Source organism: Neodiprion lecontei, chromosome 1 (assembly GCF_021901455.1).
Source record: "Neodiprion lecontei isolate iyNeoLeco1 chromosome 1, iyNeoLeco1.1, whole genome shotgun sequence".
NCBI classification, from domain to species: domain Eukaryota; kingdom Metazoa; phylum Arthropoda; class Insecta; order Hymenoptera; family Diprionidae; genus Neodiprion; species Neodiprion lecontei.
In genome coordinates this window covers 13217401-13238364 of record NC_060260.1, presented here as the reverse complement: position 1 = coordinate 13238364, position 20964 = coordinate 13217401, and the positions used below count along the sequence as shown (strand labels likewise).

General features: G+C 36.3%; 1 protein-coding gene across 1 annotated transcript in view; it reads left to right on the top strand.

Moving 5' to 3' along the window:
- LOC107217737 (protein Skeletor, isoforms B/C) overlaps positions 1 to 20964 on the top strand; it is a 69352-nt gene that overhangs the window by 46658 nt on the left and 1730 nt on the right. The window contains exons 4-10 of the mRNA XM_046746711.1: positions 9500 to 9738; positions 11408 to 11588; positions 12155 to 12175; positions 14406 to 14772; positions 16405 to 16725; positions 18469 to 18592; positions 19581 to 19875. Of these exons, the coding sequence (XP_046602667.1) occupies positions 9500 to 9738; positions 11408 to 11588; positions 12155 to 12175; positions 14406 to 14772; positions 16405 to 16725; positions 18469 to 18592; positions 19581 to 19875 (1548 nt within the window). The remainder of the gene's footprint in view (positions 1 to 9499; positions 9739 to 11407; positions 11589 to 12154; positions 12176 to 14405; positions 14773 to 16404; positions 16726 to 18468; positions 18593 to 19580; positions 19876 to 20964) is intronic.

Below are 20964 nucleotides of genomic sequence, written 5' to 3'. Positions count from 1 at the left end.
TGCTTACCGTAGCAAGGAATGAAAAACTATTCGAAATTTGAAAACAGGGGAAAAGATCACCAAAATGGTTTTTTGTTTTTAAATGCCAAGAACCTGTTAAATGAGAGTCTCAGTTTATCGGTACCTATCTGATTCTGAGATAGATTTTTACCTATGTAGATGAATTTCGCGACCCTTTTGACTAATGAACGTGATCTTTTCGTTTTGGAGGTCAAGAAATGCAGCAGTCAATGATGTTGACGTTTTGATGGGAGGGAGGGGGGGAGGGGAGGTCCCCGGAACTATAATATTCATTACATACTTAATAATGTACATAACAAAAACATATTGCACCAACTAATAAAAGCAAAGAAGGAACGGTTTGCATGAACAGAAGAGAATACAAGGAAAACAGAGAACGCGGTAAACATCTATAAAAGATGTAGAGCGAAAATCAGTGTGGTACGTCCGCTCGAGTACGCCGAAATGAAGAAGCATCGTGATTGATAAGAAAGAGAATGGCAACCCGATCAAAAATTCTGACGACAGCATAGCGTCTGGTGTCATGGCGTCGACAAGACTATCTATATAAAATTTTATACTTGTAGGACGATTAAAATAGTTAGATCCTCTGCCGTGAAAAGGATTACCTCAAGACTTTATAGAAATCTTATTGTAATATGAATTACTTAGGTTATCAGGGTCAGATATCAAATTCACTGCGTTCTAATCCTTCACGATGCTGCACATTTCGAATATCAGCCTTTTTCTATAATCATTTTCCCAATAGAGGATGTTGACATCAGACAACTTAAAATGATTATCAAAATCTACCGTATGTTGTGTAATCCATTTAATTCTTACCAATAACTTACAATATTTTTTCACGTAGTGAAGATCTAAATAAAATCTTTATCTCAAATGATTGACAAACGGTCGAGAATTTATGACAATAATTGGCAATGATTCATTAAAATTGTTAGAACTGTGTTATGGTTGTCAAAAAATGGCTCTAAGGTTGCTAATGAGTTTACAGGTAAACTATCGATATTTTAAACGCCTAGGTCAGGAGATTTTTCTTATCGAATTGAATAACTGATATCCCCGAATTGCGCAATTCACATTTATTTTATTGTTCTCATATTTTTTTGCATGAATCGTCAAACCGACGTTTACTTCAAGCACAGTACGATACAGAAAAAATCTGATGGAGAATCGATGCTATTCTTCAGACCCGATCAAGTCCTTATTTCTACCGTAGGCTCGAACAGAACACAATCTGAAATCGAAACTTTCTTCTTTTCCAAACAAACATAACTCGGGTAATCAATGAACTCTGTAATGTACGTAACTTTGAAGCTTTCTGAACATTGGAACCCTGGCAACAAATGCGTTTCAAAAGCCTTATAGTTCCAGGAATTGCGAGAACCACAGCTGAAAGTCGATGACCACGTGTACTGCTTTCGTAATGCTATAACGGAATTTTTAAAAAACTCTATTTCTACAGTCAATTAGTCATATGTACTATGTTCAATATTCAAACTTTCACCCTTCGCGCGTTTAACTTCCTAAATCACCTTGTAACTCGTTGAAACAACTTCCAAGAATTCGAATACCGAAATGAACTTGCCTAGCCCCACTGAATCAAAACATTTCAAGATTTCTGCAAGGTTATAGATTTACTATTAATTGATAAGTAATTTCAAATTTGTACCGCCTCAACGCAATAAAGCTGCTACTTTTCAGGGAAAACTGACATGCATGGTGAATTCTCATGTTTATATTTTTAGGTCAAGTCGAGAAGTTAATGCATGAACCTTACGATCTACGAAAACAGTCAACCTTTTCACAGGGTACATGATATTGTAGATTTTGAGGCCTGGGAAATGTTTGAACGTCGACAATAGAACGTATAATTTGGTTGCGGGAAGAGATGTTCAAAGAGTACGAGAGTGGAATTATTGAATTAGACTAGGATGGCTATGGAAAGGATCCCGCACAGTTCCTTGTGTACCCAGGCTGTGGCTAATTCTTAGCGGTGAAATTGTAACAATCGAGTCAAAAGGTTCATTATCCGCAGCGCGAAAGTGGGCGCATATCTAGGAGGGTACAACCTTCATGGTTGGTTTTTGGAACCGCGGCAACCGCTGCGACGATTACGCGAGCGGGGTATACGTATGATAACACATTCCATACACACAGATGTACCTGCATAAGGCACTTCACCGTCAAAAAGCCCGGGACGAAGCGTTAGTTTGATACCTTTGATCTAGTCGTTAGGGCCAACGGCCGCCACGGACCCCCGTATAGACCCGTTTATCTCATAAGCCTGGATTTAGATTTAGATCCAAAGCTATTATGCGTCGGTGCGCCGTAGGGTGTGTACGCACACATACCCTGCGCGATCTTGTGCCGATGTGCGAGGGCTGCTCTCGCCCTCCGCGTCCTACCCTGCAACCGAATAGATAAACTGCTTAGGCACGGACGTAATTGATCCTACTCTTATATACCCAGCCAGCCTTCGTTCAGGCCGGTTCCTCAAACAATAGCTATAGCTGTACGTGATCACGGATGTATGGTTACGTTTATAGGTGTATATAATGTATATATGTACTTTATACCCCTTCATTACTCGAGTAATGCTTATTAATTTATAATTACTTATCTTGGCAGACTTGTCTGATGACACAGGCCTGCGATGGTTTTCCCCTGACAAAACTTACAATTAGTCGTAATTTCGGTAGGTATTAAGCACGAATCTATGAAACAAATATTTAAAAAATTCTATCGCGTAAATTTTCTGAGAAAATAGTACATTGTGTAACAAGGGAATAAAGTCAGAGATTATTCCCGCAGGCGGCTTTACTGCCCGAGGGAAGCGAGGGCTTCTCTCCTCCTTCGCCACTGAGAAAAAAAAATGCATAAGTCTTCTATGTTATTAAATAGAGAGAATGTGTCATTGAATATTGCACAATTGTGTAATACCAATATCTATTCCCATGGGTAAATCCTTGTTTAATCAAATTTCGAGACATCTGATAAATTTCAACTTATTCGTCACGATTTCATGATTTGATTGAAAACCTTCAGAATTTTTGATTAAAGATCGTTACAATTCTTTTGTACGTGCGTCAATGTGATCGTTTTATCTGTTTGAAGACTAGAATATTATTGAAAGTTTATAACGATACATATGGCCGGTTTTACCAACTTTTTGCTGTTGCATGTTGCAATGCTGTTTATTTTATATCCAAACTTTCAGTTCTATATTCATTGTATTTTATTATTTCCCAAAAATCGTTCAAAAATCTGCAAATACGCATATCTTACATGGAAACAAATCTCGATGTGCTGTAAAGAAACTAGCGCTATATTTTCAATTCAGCATAACTAAATACCTAAAAAAGAAGCATTGTTATTTTAAGAGAAAATTGAAAGTTATATTTCGCAGGCCTGAATAACCATTTGATTTCTTCGAACGTTGCGACTCTTCCAATATTTCTGAAAATTGTGCAGAAATCACGCAACGCAACCTTAGTTCACATCATCAAAATACAACGTATTACTTCATACCGTATTCGAAATTGTATAATGTTTTTAATACACGTGTAGGGAAAACTGGTATAAAATGATCACTCAGAGTAAAACGATCCCTTCTTTTTTCTATGAATTTACTCACGTCATCTGGAAAACAACAAATGAAGTGAAGTTCGTATAGGTAATAATGGCAGATGGTGGGCCCGTATTTTCGGTGAGTTATTAACAAGAAATTGGAATGCGTTATTTTTTTCTAAGATAAGGTTCTTTTTGATAGCCGTAATGAAACTAGAGATGTGTTTGTTAGCATTGGCTATGTTATATTAACATTGCACTGCCGTTCGAGTATTGAATTCCACAATGTTTTTGTTCGTATTATTTCGTGTGAGGTTATGTTTTGATTCGAAATGTAAACATACCGTTTGGGGTAAAGCGATTCCCTGGTGTGTGTATAAAACGTTCCGTGGATCATTTTACCTCACACAGAAGAAAACAAACAAGAAAAGAATGATACCAAAGCAAGATCTTTCTGACACGGACAAAGATGTTGAGTGTATGCATTGCAACTCACGATATTCAAAATCTAAAAGTGGGGATTGATGGATACAGTGCTACCAGTGTAAAAATTAGGCTCATGAACTGTGCACTGGCTTAGTAGACGAAAGCGATACACATTTCTATGTAATGGATCTAAATTGTACGTAAATAGGTTAAAACAAAACGTAACTACCACATAATAAAATTATTTCGAAAAATTGGCGTATTTCAATTGAACAAAATGATCCTTTTGTAACGTTTAGCAATATTATTTTGAAAAAAACATTGGTAACAGTTTCACTCAAAGATTTTATTGTAGCAGTCGTAGAAAAGGAGTCATAGTTTCATTATACATTAATGAAAAAAACATGAGTTCCTTACATTTTAAAACAATGTTGTTGTTTTGTTCAGGAGATCATTTTGTACCAGTCTCCCCTAATCCTTATGAAACACATAATGTAAGTTTTGTATTTTTGGTGGTAAATTCTTTTCAGAATCTGTCCATTAGTCAATATTAATCTACCGAGAGTAATTCTCCCATTAGATGTATTAAAAACAGAATTTTAATATATCTCATGATGGTTTCATCGGTGACCTGGTTTTGCATATGGAAAGATATAACAGCCAGTTCGAATGTATATAAATTTTAATAATTTCCGTATTTAATGATTTTATAATGGTCAGCTTTTGGCAACCTTAGTGTCGTATATGGCCATCAATTGATCCATTTGTGCTTACATTCATCACATGTTGATGGAGACCTAGCCGCAAAATATGGTATGTGTTTGGTTATGTTTGACCGCTGTAAAATTTGATTTTCGAACAATTGAATGATAAAAAATTCAATTCAACATTTACCGTAGGACATGTCGTTACTAATCATTCAATCTTTAAATAAATTTATAATATACCAGAAGTAACATGACAAGTTACGCATTACATGTCTGGCTACAAATTGTGCCTATAAAACCGCCTAGAAATCGCAGCTTCTTTGATATTCGAATGTTCTGCTGAAAACTCGATGAGTTTCACAAGATGCATCTGTTTTGGCTCATGTTACCTATAATGTAACCGATGTTTCTTGTGCCTGTCACTCTCCTCTCTCTCTCTCTCTCTCTCTTTTCCCTCTTTCATTCCTTCATACCTAGTGTTAAGTTCTTCCTGTACCTTACTTATAGGTTTGGCCAATATCATCATAGATAATAATAAACTCTATTCTATTTTATTCTATTCTATTCCAACTCGAAAGAAATGACTGGATCTGTATACTCTTTTCATTTTATGCCTACACTTTGTGTTCGAAAAGTGAAGTGCGCCCTTCTCGGGTTTAATAGATCTTACTTGACTTTTACCAAGACTGAACTGAGAAAATCTCTCCATGCATAGCTGAGCAAATCCGATAAAAAGATACCGACATTCATTTAGAAAAAGGTTCAAACGAATACTATCTAATACTAAGATTGTACGTAGATTTTGGCAACCTGGAGTGCGTTATTTTCGATTTTATGCTAGTTCAGCAAGTTACCCCTGATATTTCTCCAATCTCCACACCATAATTTTCAGGCTCCAAAATACTAAAGTAACTAAAGTTTGCCCTGCACCATTCATCCTTGATCTGTAAAACATTTTGCACACCATTTTCTCCTCTCTGTGTGGGCTGATTACGTTGTAGCATCTTCATGTTGAACAACGGAGCACAGTTTGTTCGTACATAGAGTTGTACTGGTCCTTCGCGAAGAACGAGGACATTCCTCTGCCTGGTAAGCCTGTGTAATGAAATAAACGTCTTCATAACTTTTCCGGAAATAGCGTCGTGATTTAAGTTAGTTGATGAAAGAACGAACGGTCTTATACGTATATATAACGTGGATGCTCTGTATTGGTGTGGTGCAGAAGTGCACTTGAGAATAATCTCGTTCGTCATCGTTTCAATTACTTTAGTCGATTGCTAGATCCTGCATGAGTCAAAATTCAAAGGTTTATCGGTCTTCGATTCATTTCAATACACGAGCTGGTCCACGTCCCTTCACTGAAAAAAAAACACCGACAAGTCACGGTTCTTTGCGCCATTCAAAATATCCGTAGTTCTATGTAAAAAAAAAATAACATTTCAAAGATTTTGAAATTTTTTCAAAACTGACGGAGTTAGAACTATGTGAATTTTTGTAAACAACTGTTGCACCGCTATGTTTGAAAATTCATATCTCCTAAAGTATTCATCGGAACGGACTGATCCTGCAATCATTCTGTTCGTAAAAGAATGCGCTTTGAAACGAAAAAATTTTATTTTGAAAAATACAAATTTCTTTCAATTTTTTTTTTACCTTTTTTTTTTTTGATTTCGCTGCCATTTCCGCGGGACTAACAACAATTCACGGAGATAACTTTTTTCAAATACCTGTATCCTTCACCTTCAATCCTACAAAAAAAAAATTTATGGAGAGAATACCTGGGCCACAGAAAAAAAAACGTCTCGTTGCGCTGTTATTATACTATTCATCAAAGAAAATTGTCTTCGTTACGGCCGGAAGGTGGTTTCATTCGTCTCGTTGCCTTCTCTCCGTCCTCGATACACAATGTATTATTTTGCGTGTTTTGCGAACGTTTTGGTTTGGGGTTTTGTTGCAAACTTGGTTCCGACCATTTACGAAAACATGTTGAGAAAATGTAACAAAGTTACGTTTTTTACCAAAGTTGCTCACAAAAAATGTTCTTTGATATTTCTTCAATAATTTTGCGCTTCAAGTTTTTCGGTTTTGTTTATATAATTGCACGATATACTATTTGTCAGTGTGACGGTATAATTTTTTGAAACTCCACAAGCCTTCACATATTGAAAAAAGTGAAAAAAAAAAGTTCTCTTTGAAATCTTTAATTTCAAAGAGTCTGCAGAATTTTTTAAAACGACTGTTATTACGATAAAACTATTTATGATAACACCTGAAAAAACATTGCTAAAAAAATTTGCTAACACAATTTGTTTAAACAGTCTGAAACTGTTATTTTCTTTGCCCTTTGAGTCTTGTCAATCTGGTAGATTATTTATTTATCAAAGGGAGATTACTTACAAAAACTACTTCCAGCTTGTACTACAGTCCTTTTTGCAATACTGTAAATAAATCATTAATTTTAGTTCTACACAGTCAAAACTTGAATGATGTAATTAGTTATTCATAAGAAACCAACCGGTATTAAACATAATCCTAAGTGTAAAATGCTGTTTCCTTATAATGTTTATCATTAACTATTTATCGGGTCTCGATCAATGAAATTCGGCAAAAAACAATTTTCTAAAATTATCTATCCGTATGAATTCATACTAATTCCCATACGCAGAAAATGATACGAAGGTATAAATCTTGACACTTCCCGCCCCCTTCCCTTTCTGAATTTCTAATTCTATTTTTCACTCGTTTCTTCCTTCCATATTTCATTTTTGATGCAACGCGTCCCTATGCTTACGTCGGCCTCGTAAAGAATCGAGTCTGCAAGCACGTCACGAGGAGTACAGAATTCCGAGCGTAGAATTATATGCGACGATACCTAGCAGCGTGGAGGAGAATGTCCCCCTGAGTTTCTCGGATAGATTTGTCCCGGGGTTTTAGAATGGGCTGAGAAATCGTTGCCAGCGAGTCAATCGCGGCAGTAAAGCACCCCTTCGGAATGGGGCGCCGAACCGACGTGGGGGTGAAGCTCTCGTATTATATGGGACCGGTCTCTAAGTCGTCTTTCAGCGTTTGACGGGGTTTCAAATAAATACTACCGTGGGTTATATACGAGGGTGAGAGACTAGGGTAAGAGTGAGGAACCGCGGGGCGAGCCTCGCTTTCTTTTCTCAAGAAGAAGAAAAGTGGGAAAGGGAAAAAATCCCTTCGCGATGCCCAACATCGTCTCCTGCCTCCGGCAGAACGGGGGTCTTCTTTCTCCACCCTTTTGTTGGGTGGGTTTTTCGTGCGTGTACCGAACGAGCTTTATGTCAACGATATTATCATACCCCATTCGAGGGATTTTTTTCTAACCATCGATTTATTTATTTAAAATTTATCGCAATCAATAATTCTACTGCCTTCTGAAATTTGAAGAAGAAATAATTGCTCAATACCCGCTGAAATACATAAATCAAGTACGGCTTGACTGATGTAGAAAACTACATGGTATACATGAGAAGGGCTTTCCGGAATAAGACGTTATAGCCTTCGTTTGCATAGTGAGAAAACTAACTAGGGTAAGACCTTGATCGTAATGTGCAATGTAAATGCTAATTTTAATTTAGTTCATTTAGACCCTGGATTCGACATGGCAAGTAACTGCGTGTGATTTTGTCGTCGATTTTTGACAGTCCAGTTAAAGGCTTTTTTGGAAATCTGAGTAGCATCGGGGGGAGTTTCGAGCTGGTTGTGCGGCTAGATGTGTATAAGGGGAAGACTTTTAGACCAAGGATTTCCAGATTTATGACGTAGATCTAGACAAACCAGCGAACGACAGACAAGCAGACGCTTCGAAGAAATCCAGGCATGTGTGGGAATGTTTAGAGTATGCATTTTTAAGCGTTTGAGTGAAACAAAAATAAACCGACGCAAAACTAAATCCCAAGAAAAATAATCTGTGACGAAATATTGAAAAAACATTAAATTATGTTGAAATAAATTCCAAATGTGATATTTTTGCTATTGAAATTTTTGTGTGGTTTTTTTTTTTTTGTTCGACTTATTATTTCTGTCTGATTTGGTACTACTACCAGAATTTTGCGTGTTAAAAGTGGAAGATGTACTTGAGACAAAAGCTCGATGCAACAATAGCTCATGTTGATCTGTTGATAGTAACTTGGCATGTTGACCTTTCTAATCATTCGATACAGATATTAATTCACGGATCATTTTCACATTTGCATATCGATAGATTAAACTGTTTAATACACAACATTAACATTGTAATTCTCAAATAGTGTATTCTTACTATCCGCTAACCTTGAAACAATTTGTTATCCGATACGATAATATGATACATGTCAGATATAGCAAAAAAATATATGTCACACATATGAAATATTTTGCGGAAAAATAAATACAACTGCTATTATTGCACTTTGATGTATATTTGACAAAAATGTCCAAAATTTTCGCACCGCAAAATTGTATTGTTGTAACCAACGAATACTAGTGTGCGTTGTCATAGAAAAGCTACTCTGTAATGTCGTAAAAAGTCCGTGTTCCATTTTACGAAGAAAAATCAAAACCAACAGTCTTCCGTTAGACGTTGAGCGGGAATTTATACAGCGGGTACGTATTCGGACCCCGGTGAATAATTCCTATATTTTCCTTATGGAAATTGTAGATATACTGACCAAATTTAAGAGTTTCGTTGAATCGATTTGCCTTCCTCCGAAAACGACTTACACGTTATAGGAACAATCTTTCCAACTTGTATTCATTTTATGTGCTCACAGGTCGATTTCGGTGACGTTTTCATACCGCGTGACCTCGACGTCCCGAAGCCACGCGTTCTGCCCGAATTTTCAAGATTCGCACACGGCCTGAGAAGCGGAAACATCAGCATCCTGGACAGTAAAACACTGTACATTCCCAACCTACATTACGACGGTGAAGGACCCGATGCCTACTTCTGGGTGGGCAATGACACCGAACCGAATCCTTTGGGTGTCAAAGTGCCGAACGAAATGGGAAGGTAAGCCGACAAGAGTTCTCTAGACTTACACCTTTAGTTGGTGAGTAAATCTCGATAATGAGCTTATCAATCGACGTGGCCTTAAGCGAGTCCAAGATATTTAAGGTCTTTCTTCTAGGTTACAGGCTCGCGGATCGGGGCTTAAGGTCGTGGTTACCAAGTTTGCTCGATCGGTAATCAGACTCGGTCGGTAAAAATAGAAGTTCTGCATAACCTTAATTCATACAAAAGTCATATAATGCGGTTCATTCTGTCCAATAAGGAGACAAGCAATTTCTGTACAACCACGATATAGACATATTGAAATATAAAAAGATATAGCGAGATTCTGACCATAATTGGAGTATGAAATTTTATCTGTTATGTAAGAACCGATCGTTATAACGCAAAAAAAGTATTATCCTGTTGTTATTACACATTCATTGTACAGGGATTTTCTTTATGGTATGCTTTTCTTTATAAAGTTTGGTTCACAATGAATTGATAGACATGCAATAGTAACTCGATGTCTTGTTAATAGTTCAGTTATTGTGACCACCACAGAATTCGTTCAATTATTCTAGCACTGATTTATGTTGAGATAAATAATTGGACTATATCGTTTTCACTCAGCTGTGTATTCGAATCAATCCACTAACAACTGGGCATGGCTCTCCAGGGTTAAAAGTTGTGTTTTGTCTGTAATTCAAGAGTAGTTCAGGGTACGTCAGACTAGAAATATACGGAAGAACGGAGCACGGCAGACCCCCTAATCCGCTAATTATTTTTTGTGGCTTTTAAGCACCGGCTACAAGTTGTTTTGATCTATCTCGAACAAATTTATCATTATTTTGCCATAATTAAGAAAAGAAACAAAAACATTTTCTTCTGTCCAAATTTTTTGGGGCGTCTGTCGTGCCCTGAAATTCCCTGTTATACCAATTTTCAGACCTGATAATCCCCGACAATGGAGCTATTCGTTAAAAAAAAGTCCTCCCACTCTGAATCTTGTGTGAAAATATTTTATTCCAGTAGCGGAATATTTTTTTTATTGGTTCACAACAATGAATTGGTTACAAGACATGATCAAATTAATTAAACAAGCGATTCGTTCGCTTACTTAACGAAAAATCAAATATCAGTTATTAAGTAATGATGACTTTTAATTTCGTTTTTTCTGTGGGTATGGTAAACTAAAGAATATGAACGAATTATTGAATTAACTGATGTTCCGTGGTTTATTAAATGTAGCTGAATCACGAAGTCTGGACAAATATAACGAAAGAAATGTTTTGTGAATTCGAGTAAATTTGGTTTTACTTGTTAACGCACATTATTGTTCTGAGCACTTTTTCAGTTAAATTGAGTGAGCTTCGAAACATAAAAACATGTCTTTCCTCATCTCCGATTGTCATATTTGGTAAAGTCAACAAATTTTATCACTGTAACTATGTGAAAATTTTTTCAATTTTTCAGCCCTTTTTTTCTATCTGTCTGAAATTTATTTTTCCCCAAAATTCTGCGTAAGCTTTCAGTATAAGGGGATCCCCCGATTATGGAATTACGTGATATCAGCGTTTCTCAGAATTCGCTGTAAAATTTTTATGTTTTCCGAAGTTTATTCTACCAATCTTCGCGGAAAGTTTCAGTTACCGATTTAAATATGTACAATTGACCTTCTTCTTGGCAGTTTAGATCCACTGCGCGGATACCAGGGTGAGGACATCGAGATCGTCCTACCTGATAATTTGACCGTCTACGATATCGAATGGCTTTCCGTATGGTGCGTACAATACCGTCACAATTTTGGCCACGTTTATATACCGAAGGACCTCGACGTGCCGCCGGCTCTTGGACAAACGAAGATAACGGTAAATCGAGACGAGCTATTGAAATACAGAACCACAAGAAACGACGTCGTTAAGAAGAGCGCGTCAGGGAGAAAAAGAAAACATAACTCAAACATTCACAAGCCAAAGAAAAAACCATTCTTTAGATCAGATTTTAGACATCATTTTTCAATGTTATCAATTTTTTAAATTTCTTAATCAAATTTTTGGGTCTCTTCATTGTTCGTGCCAGATTTCAATCGTAGAGGTTTCAAGCAATCGAGCCAAGTATTCTGGTTCTCTGCGACACGTATATTAGGTAGGACTATGCTCAATATCGAGAGTTTTCTTTTTCTATCTTTGCTTGTGGGACAATGATTGTAATTATTTTTTACAGTAGTCTGTTTATTTTTATAATGTTAGAGGGTATTAGATACTATATAGGGAATAAGTGATTTTCGTTAACAATTATTCAATTTTCTGTATTAAATTCCTTGTCATCAAGGGTGAAACTTTCGGTTTATTGAGTTTTGGGTTCAGACTGACTGTTATTGTCATTTATATATCAATATCAACTTGAACTAATGAAAACTTTCGTTTTCGCACAGCCGCCATGGTGGTATAACCCTGTGAGTACGATGTTACGACATAAGTGTCATTCATTTTTGTTTAGAACGTCAGCAAGATTAGAGAGGGTATTTTTGAGTATTCTAATTCTCTCATGTCAGCGTGAGAGATGATACGACAAACGATTAATTAAGTAGAAGTCCTTATTTGATTCGTCGAGAATAACTGGTTTGAAGTTTCATGGAAAAACTGTTTCTCTTTCAACCTTTATCCATCTCTATTTATCCTTGCCTGAATTTTAATTGTTTTTTTGTTGCATGAGCATCTATACATATCAGTTATTCTTAAACTAGTCAATAAAAAGCCTGTTTCATTTATCCAAATGATGCATTACATAATTTTCCCCACTCCTGTTATATCACTACATAATGTGTAGAATGTACACGTAAGCTTTATTATTTATATGCTAGATGCAAGAAAAATCCAACTTGATATTCGCTTACGCGGTAAGTTATGCTAACCTTTTTTCGTTGTTTTTTGTTTCTTTGTAATTTTATTCACAAAATATCACTGTTGTAAATGAAAATCAGTGCATGCTTCCTTAAGAAGTAATCTGTGGTGGAATACTCAATCTGTTCAAAATATTTCGAATGTTTGAAGAAAATGATGGCCTTAGTGAAAATGTTAAATGTTCTCAAAAATGCTTTGGTTTATACTGCACGAATTCTGAGTAAATTACAGAGCAACGTGGTAATATTACGTAATTTGATAGGAGGTGGTCTTCCGACTAAATAATGGTCGTGATCGAGAGCCAATCAACGCTGCACGGTCGGTAAAAGAGACACCATGCTCAAAACTTGTTGACATTCAAATTAAACAAGCTATACTGAGTATCTGCAGCGTAGGCAATTTTCGATGTTTTCTAAAAATCACAAACAATATAATTTAAAATCAATTTGAAAGTTTTAAAAACAATTTATACGTATTCTATCGGCCATATTAACAATTGAAAAAATTGCCTCAGCTTTGGTTTGACTCGTTATTTTTAAATTGAACTCTTCTTCCACCAACAGCTTACACTGCAGTTATGAATTAACTGAAAACTAATGGTTCAAAATAAATAGCTTGCTGATTCAAGCACTAAAATTTGAACGGCATGAACAGATATCTGCACTTACTTGTTCTTACAACATTTTCTCTTCTATATTAGTATGATAAGCAACTCGAAAATAACATGCATGCCTTCGTTATTTTACAGTCAGCTTCAATTTAAAAAAATTTGTTTGTTATGCTTTTGCACCTGTTGTCATTGATAATTTTAAGTTCAAGAACTTGCCAGATCTACATTTATAAAAATAATTTTCACCAATGCATAAGCGCTATCACTTTTTTACTTCAGCTAAACAATATTCACTTTCGAAAGAATTTACTTGATTCTGTAAAATTTATTTTAATCACTATAAATTTGGAACCGGAATCAACAAAAAAAACATCTTCGTCGAATCAGACAACTGCAATGTAGTATTTCGTATTCATTCAACTACTTTATCCAGATCCGTAAGTATCATTTAGTGATTTTAATTTTCCCATGACCGTAAAAAGATTAGTTTCATTCAACAAATTCAAATTCCTCAAATAAAGTATTTAATTGAAACAAACGACAAATGTCTTGATTTAACTGAACTTGTTAGTTATCAGACTGACATGAACCAAGTCCTTGAGTAAAGTGAGGTAAATCATACAATCGGAATCACCTGTACTTGCGAGTAGTATAATAAGGCCTGTTCTGCGTACAGTTTCCGATACTGACATTTTTCAAAAATTTTACTCGCTTCGCAGCTGAGTCGCAACCGCTTTTTTTCGTTGAGGGTATTCCGACTGTGGTCGACTTTATCGATAACTGGAAAAATATCATATGCATTGCTCTCTACGTTAGCATAGATTTTTTTATTGGCTTTCGATGAAACTCCTTACTATCACACCACAGGTCACCATCGTTTATTTTATCACAAGACCGAGACATTATCGAGCGTAGTCGACCAGAGTGTGGATGACCCTTACCGAAAGAAAGGGTTTGCGTCTGAGCTGTGAAACGACTAAAATGTCGGTATCGGAATCTGTACGCAGAACCGACCTTATTACGCTACTCTTTCGCATCGTTCCTTCTTCCACCATACTTACTACGTAACCTAAATGTAATCTTATAATTGCAACAAAGAAAAAAACTGAAGCGCTGATAGTGGTCGACAAAAAATTAAACAAAATCAAATAAGTCCTATTCGAATTTTACAGACTAGTAGCACGCGAGCCCCGCCAAAGTCAATCTTGACTAACTGCAGGGAAATGCTGAACGACCGAATTCAAGTGCAGTGGGAGATGGTCGGGGAAAACGTGGAGATCCGAGTAACAGCCAGGATACGGGAAGATCAGTACGTAGCCTTCGGATTGTCGGGGATGCAGGGTAAAGCGCAAATGATTGGCGGAGATGTCGCCGTTGTCTGGTACGATGAAAAAACTAAAGAATTCCATGCCGACGACTACTACATGTCGGATCTCGCGCAGTGCGACGGAATCAAGGGTGTCTGCCCTGATGAAAGAATTCACGGCAAGAACGACGTCGTCCTCCTTCACGGAGAGAGAAAAAATGATCTCACTTCCGGTAAGCGAATATTCAATAGTGGACAATTCCATTTCGACTCGGATGGATTTTTTAACTTTCTTGTCCTGCTATTTTTAAAATCGTTCGATAGTATATTATGCAACTAGTTCGTAAACTGCGATTTTACGCACGGGTAGCGATCGAAAGCACGAGTGGCCGACGAAGCAATAATAATTCTGTTTTTCATGTTTGATGCGAACGTAACGATAAACGACTATAATAATAATCAGCTTATACAAACGTATAGAATAAACAAAAAAATGAAAGGAATTCAGAAACGATATGAAAAAACGATATTCAGTAACACATAGGATACGATACGATTATATTATTATTTACGTGAACGCTGTGAGAATACATTATTGGGGTGATTTTACTTTAGCGTCAAATTGGTTAAAGTCGACCTTTGGATTTAACGCACACTGTATCGAAAAGTATCGTTTTACGCACTCATAACAACGTATAAAATTTAATTTTACGCGCAGTATTTGAAAAAAACTTTTCTTAGGCAAAGTGTATACGTGAAATGAAATCATGTCTTTCTTGCCGGTATGATTTTATATGTTTTTTTCTCTCGCTGTTCAAACCTTACGTATTCAACTTTATCTTAAAGTGAACACGCTGCCTATTATTTATCAACTAATATCTTCCAATTCCGTCATCATGTAGCTGATCAGTTTGTGGAAGAGAGAAGGGACTTTAATAAAAAACACTATAAAAATTCGAAGAAATGTAACAAATTCGATGCGTGAGCAATTTTATACAATTCTAATTTATCACAAATTCGGTATAAACAATAATAAATAATTCAAATTTGTCACTTTTCAGGAACTTATATTGTTTAATTAAAGTTCTTTCTCTTAGCTTTGAAATGTGAGTTCGTTCAAGAGTTACACATGTACATACATACAAGTGGAACGGTACACTCACATTTTAACTAAATTGAGTATGCTGCAATTTTCAAAAGAAAGGTTAACACGAATAAAAAAATACATGTCGTCTCTTTTTACGCGCACTTTTCGTAAAAAAGTATCGATCTGACTAAGAAGTACAAGATCAATTTTGTCGGATTCAATGTAGAGTTGCCTGTCTTTTTCATGATACCTAGCAGTGCATGAAATCATTGAAATCCGTTTCAGCCGAGTCGATACTTATTATTTCTGTAGTCTGGATGTCTCACTGATCCGGACATGAAAATGCGAAGTTCAAAATTTTCGACAAGATCCAAGTCACGATTAAACTGAAAACTTGCCTGACTAAAATACAGTTACATCATTCGATAATGTGGCAAAATGGCAAATTTCAAGAAACTGGTCAAATAGAGAATATTTCCATTTTCACTCGAAATAGCTTAAGAAAAAATATTGTGCAGAATCAGAAAAAAAATCAGACCATTCCCCTTGCCATTGTGTGATCGTTACACAGATTTCCGATAAGAAGTAATCTCAAGTTTTTCTCAACCCTGCGAGTTTTTCCGAATCTCAACAAAAACCGTGACTTTAAGGGATCAATTAAATGAAATGAAAATATACTTATCATGGATAAAGTAGTGATATCAACTCGATTCGTGATTTTCGATGTCTTGTGATTGATTTTAAATTCAGTGTTTGAGAAAATTTGTTGAACCCACAGTGAAATACATGCGACCTGTCAGTACAAACGAGCTAGTAATGGACCAGATGATCCCGGACACTGAAGTCAGCGTGATTGCTGCTATCGGGCGTTTGAATTCGAGGGGAGAAGCAAACGCTCACGAAAGCTTCGACAGAACTACAGAAGACATACAAATAGACTTCACTTCGAAAAATGATCATCAGTGCAAGTTCTCCCTCTACCAAATTCCTGGGCCGTCCAAATTAACTCCGTGGCCACCTGCAAAGATTTCCGGAGAAACCACCTTCAGCGCTAGAATCGGACCCACTGGAGGCCTCAGAGGATATTCGGCAATCACAGGTAATCAATTAATAGGTGTAATGCTGAAAATTTCAACAAACTGGGTTTCACTCCCTGAGATGAGATTCTAGGATGTCAAACGAATGTAAGAATTATGTAATTATCGAGGGTCAAAATATAAAAGAAACACGCTACTGAACCTCTAAACTGTTTTCATTGACTTGAAATTTGAACTAACAATCAAGTTTCACGAAGCAAGTCGTATATTTCGAGATATTTGTTTAAATAACATCAAGGATTGGAATTCTTTAAAAAATTTCTTTGCGTTACGATTCAACCCATAAAAATATGAAATTATTTCACAGTTGTGGCGGTAGCGTATAGAACAAAAGCTGTCGTGCAATTTGCAATCTGAGGTTTCAGTATCAAGTTATTCCACTTGACTTGCAATTCATTGACATAGAATTGTAATTGAACAAATTTTTAAGATCTGGTAAATTTTAATTTTGTTAATAATTTTCATAACGATTTTTAATGCATTCAATAGATTTTCCTAATTTGTAAAACCAAAAGTAATCAGTAAATTGCAAATCAAAGAGGAACTTTCGTTCTTCGTTCTACCAGAAAAATTACGAAATTATTTCACATTCAATTAAAAAAATTGTGACGCAAAAAGCTTTTCAAAGAATATCAATTCTTGACGTTATTTGAACTAACATCTAGCATCATGACTAATACGAGTAATCTAAACAAGCAAGAAAATGCTTGTTCCATAAGACACTATCGATAGTTAAAATTTTATTCAATTATTTTATTTTATACTGCATCATTTGTCTGTAATTTATACGTATTTTAATATGCGTTCGGATACCAAAATATTGTGCATGAAAAACACGTCGGTTCAACTACTAATTTTTGAAAGTGCGTTTTAAATTTGACTGTATCTTCTCATTTTCTGAAAAACAAAATCCGCTAGTTAATTTAAATGTGAAGAAACTCATTTTTCAAAATGGTACCATCTACTTTGAGGTACAAGCACAAAAATCGTCTGAGAGACACGGTAAAAGAAACTACATTTACCATGCGCTGTACACTTGGGGGCAATAAATCTGAGACGTCTAATTTTTTACACTAAACAGTTATGTTGGCAACACAGAGAAACCTACAGCGCCACAGTCGGCTGAGCGTGGTACAAACTCAATCTCAATAAACATAACGCAACCCATGACCGTCGAATCTGACCTTAGAATACGTGTCAATCCAACAAGTCATCATCGCCACGGTATTCTAAGGTTAGATTCGACGGCCACGGATTGTGTTATGTTTATTGAGATTGAGTTTGTTCCACGGTCGGCCGACTGTGGCGCTGTAAGTTTCTCTGTGTTGCCAACATAACTGTCTAGTGTAAAAAATTAGACGTCTCAGATTCATTGTCCCCAAGTGTACAACGCATGGTAAATGTGGTTCCTTTTACCGTGTCTTTAAGACGATTTTTGTGCTTGTACCTCAAAGTAGATGATATATTTTAAAAAATTTAATATTTAATGATCAATATCCAGTTTGCCAAACATGAGAAAACTAATAACGGAAACTAACCTTTCTTGCTAATGCTAATCCTACAAATTTCAAATGTGATGGAATTCCTTGTCTTATTATCAATACATGCTGTCGGGGCTGAAAATTAATTATTATACATAGATCTAAATTTTTTAACCTTGGATAATCAGCTTTGATTGTTAATAGAAATTCCTACATTCGGTTGACTTTTGTGCTGCCATTGGTTACGTTTTTCTTTAATTACAGGTCAACCGTCGTGGGGCATAGCGTGGTATATAAACGATCTCTTAATTCCCGAAATTTACGTCGAAAGAGGCCAGACGTACACTTTCACCGTCGAAGGCGGATCAGACCCCAATAATCCAGCCAGGTAATATTTTACTCTTAAGTGAAACAATATCGATAGTTTTGGTCTGTCTACTTGTCCGGTAAATTACTCCCATTCGTCCGGAGAATTTCCAAAATTCCCACAGATTCACTGGATGAGACGCACACCGTAGTTTCCACGTTTGGATTTCTCTTGGGAGTGGATTATGATGTCCAAGATTCGAACGTGTTGTTGTTGTTTTTATTGTTGCTAACATTATTTTTAATATTTTTATCATTTACATTATTACGTCTACGTATAATTTGGGCTTCCGGCGGCTAGTACACATCCGAAACAGCAATACACAATTCTCTAGTACGAACGCAAAAGATAAACGAAGCACTCCGAAGGCTAGAAGAAATTAGGCTTCGAGTCATCTATGATTATTAATAGAGATCGCAGTTCCTTGAACTCTCGCTTATCCAGGTTCGACTGTATATCAAATGAAAACGACAAGAATCAGCATTCCGATTATCTTATTACGAAATATCCCAAGGCAGCCAAGAGAATGAGAAAAAAAATATTTATAAGATGGAAAATCATGACTTACCAGATGCAATTTCAGTTTTTCAGTAATTTTAAACATTGAACTACAACCTCAATTTATAGCGCCGCTCGTTCCGACATCTAGTGGCGGAGATATGAACCTTGTGACAACTAGCCCGGCTCTCTTTCCTTAATATCCTGCAATGAAACTTTGATTATTCGAACCCACAATAATTCGACTTCTTTGTAGTAACTGAATCAGGGAGCTTGTATAGATTTCAGCGACTCAATATATGCAGGTTCTCTTATTCCATTGAAATCTGGAAAAATATTTCTCATGCATCCAAAGTGCTCCTGAAATATACAAAAATACCAAATGAGCAGAGACGGACATTCAACTCTTTCAAATTTATTATCCCGCTTCTTCCACATACCGGGCCTAAAATTCGCTGAGAATGTGCACGGCTCTAAGTCTATGTAGCAAATTGCTGCGTTTTTTATCCAGGTATCATCCATTCTACATAACCGATAACCCTGAGGGTGGCTTCGGTCAAAGAAACTCGGCTGACCAAAAAAAGCAGAAAGTTTACGCCGGGGTGGCATGGAACAGGGATGATGAACCATACCCCACGGCTGCGGGACGGTACTGCGAATGGGTTCACAAGACCATCGACATGAGCGAGGATTCGGAAACGTTTGAGAGCTTTGCTGATACCCTGAGGCTCGAGTGCCAAGAGGGCGAACCTGCCGTCCTCACGTGGACGGTCCCCGAAGACGCTCCGGACTTGTTGTACTATCAGGTCAGTTTTAACATGGACACAGAGGGGCCTATAAAGGGTCATCCCAGTGTAACGGGTCGAAAGACGGCTGATTTTTTTTTGTTTTTTTTGGGGCGGTTAAAACACGCTTACCAATCTGATTTTTTTATGTCAGACCAAAGCACTCATGAAGATCGGAAAATAGATTCTTAAACGTTTATATTTTTTACATTGTTTTTAACGGTTGAAAATATCTTCGGAAAAAAAGAAATCCTCACGGTGTACACGGTGTTGTGACCGTGAATATTGTCTGAGATAAAATTTGTAAAGAGATTATTAAACTGTACGAAAGCCGCTATCGTACTATGGAGGTTTCTTTTTTATGGAAATTGACAGAATGGCGGCAGTTTGAAAAAAAGTATCTAATGTAGTCCATTTTTTCGATAGTCTTAGGATTAAAAAAATATGAAGATTTTAAAAACAAAAGCTTCCATAGATAAGATAATGGCGGGAAGAATGTTGTGTCCAAATTTGAGACGGATAAATTGAAAACTCTTTCTTTGGGAGTGTGCACCGTTTTTTAAAACTACGTTTCGAGAAAAACACGCTTAAAGTTTCGAATGTGGAATTTTAATATGAATCGTCTACTAACGATCAATCGGCGATGCTAGGTCCACACAATGTCCTGTCTGCACTATCGTATAATGCAAAAAGAATATACATTGTTTGAAAATTTTGCAGTAGGATAATCCCTTAAAAAACAGACTTGTTCGAACATTTCTAATTTTTTTGACCTCCTATTTCGCGCTTGGCCGTTACTTTCAAAACGATCATTTTGCATTGACGAACAAACGATGAATAAAAAATCTTATTCACAGAAGATTGAATGATCATCAGGTTGAAATGATACGGTAGGCCAACCGATATTTCAGTTTTTGTACGGTCTATCGTATTTCAGAGAAATACTTACTGCTACAGAGAAATCACATGAATATTTCGCTGCAACGTTTTCAGTATTATCTATGGATTTCTCATAGTTTTTCTGGCGTATTAGGTTAAAATAAATATTAAAAAAAGAAAAGTATATGAGTCATTCATACATTCGACATGTTTTACTCAAAGAAGTAATTT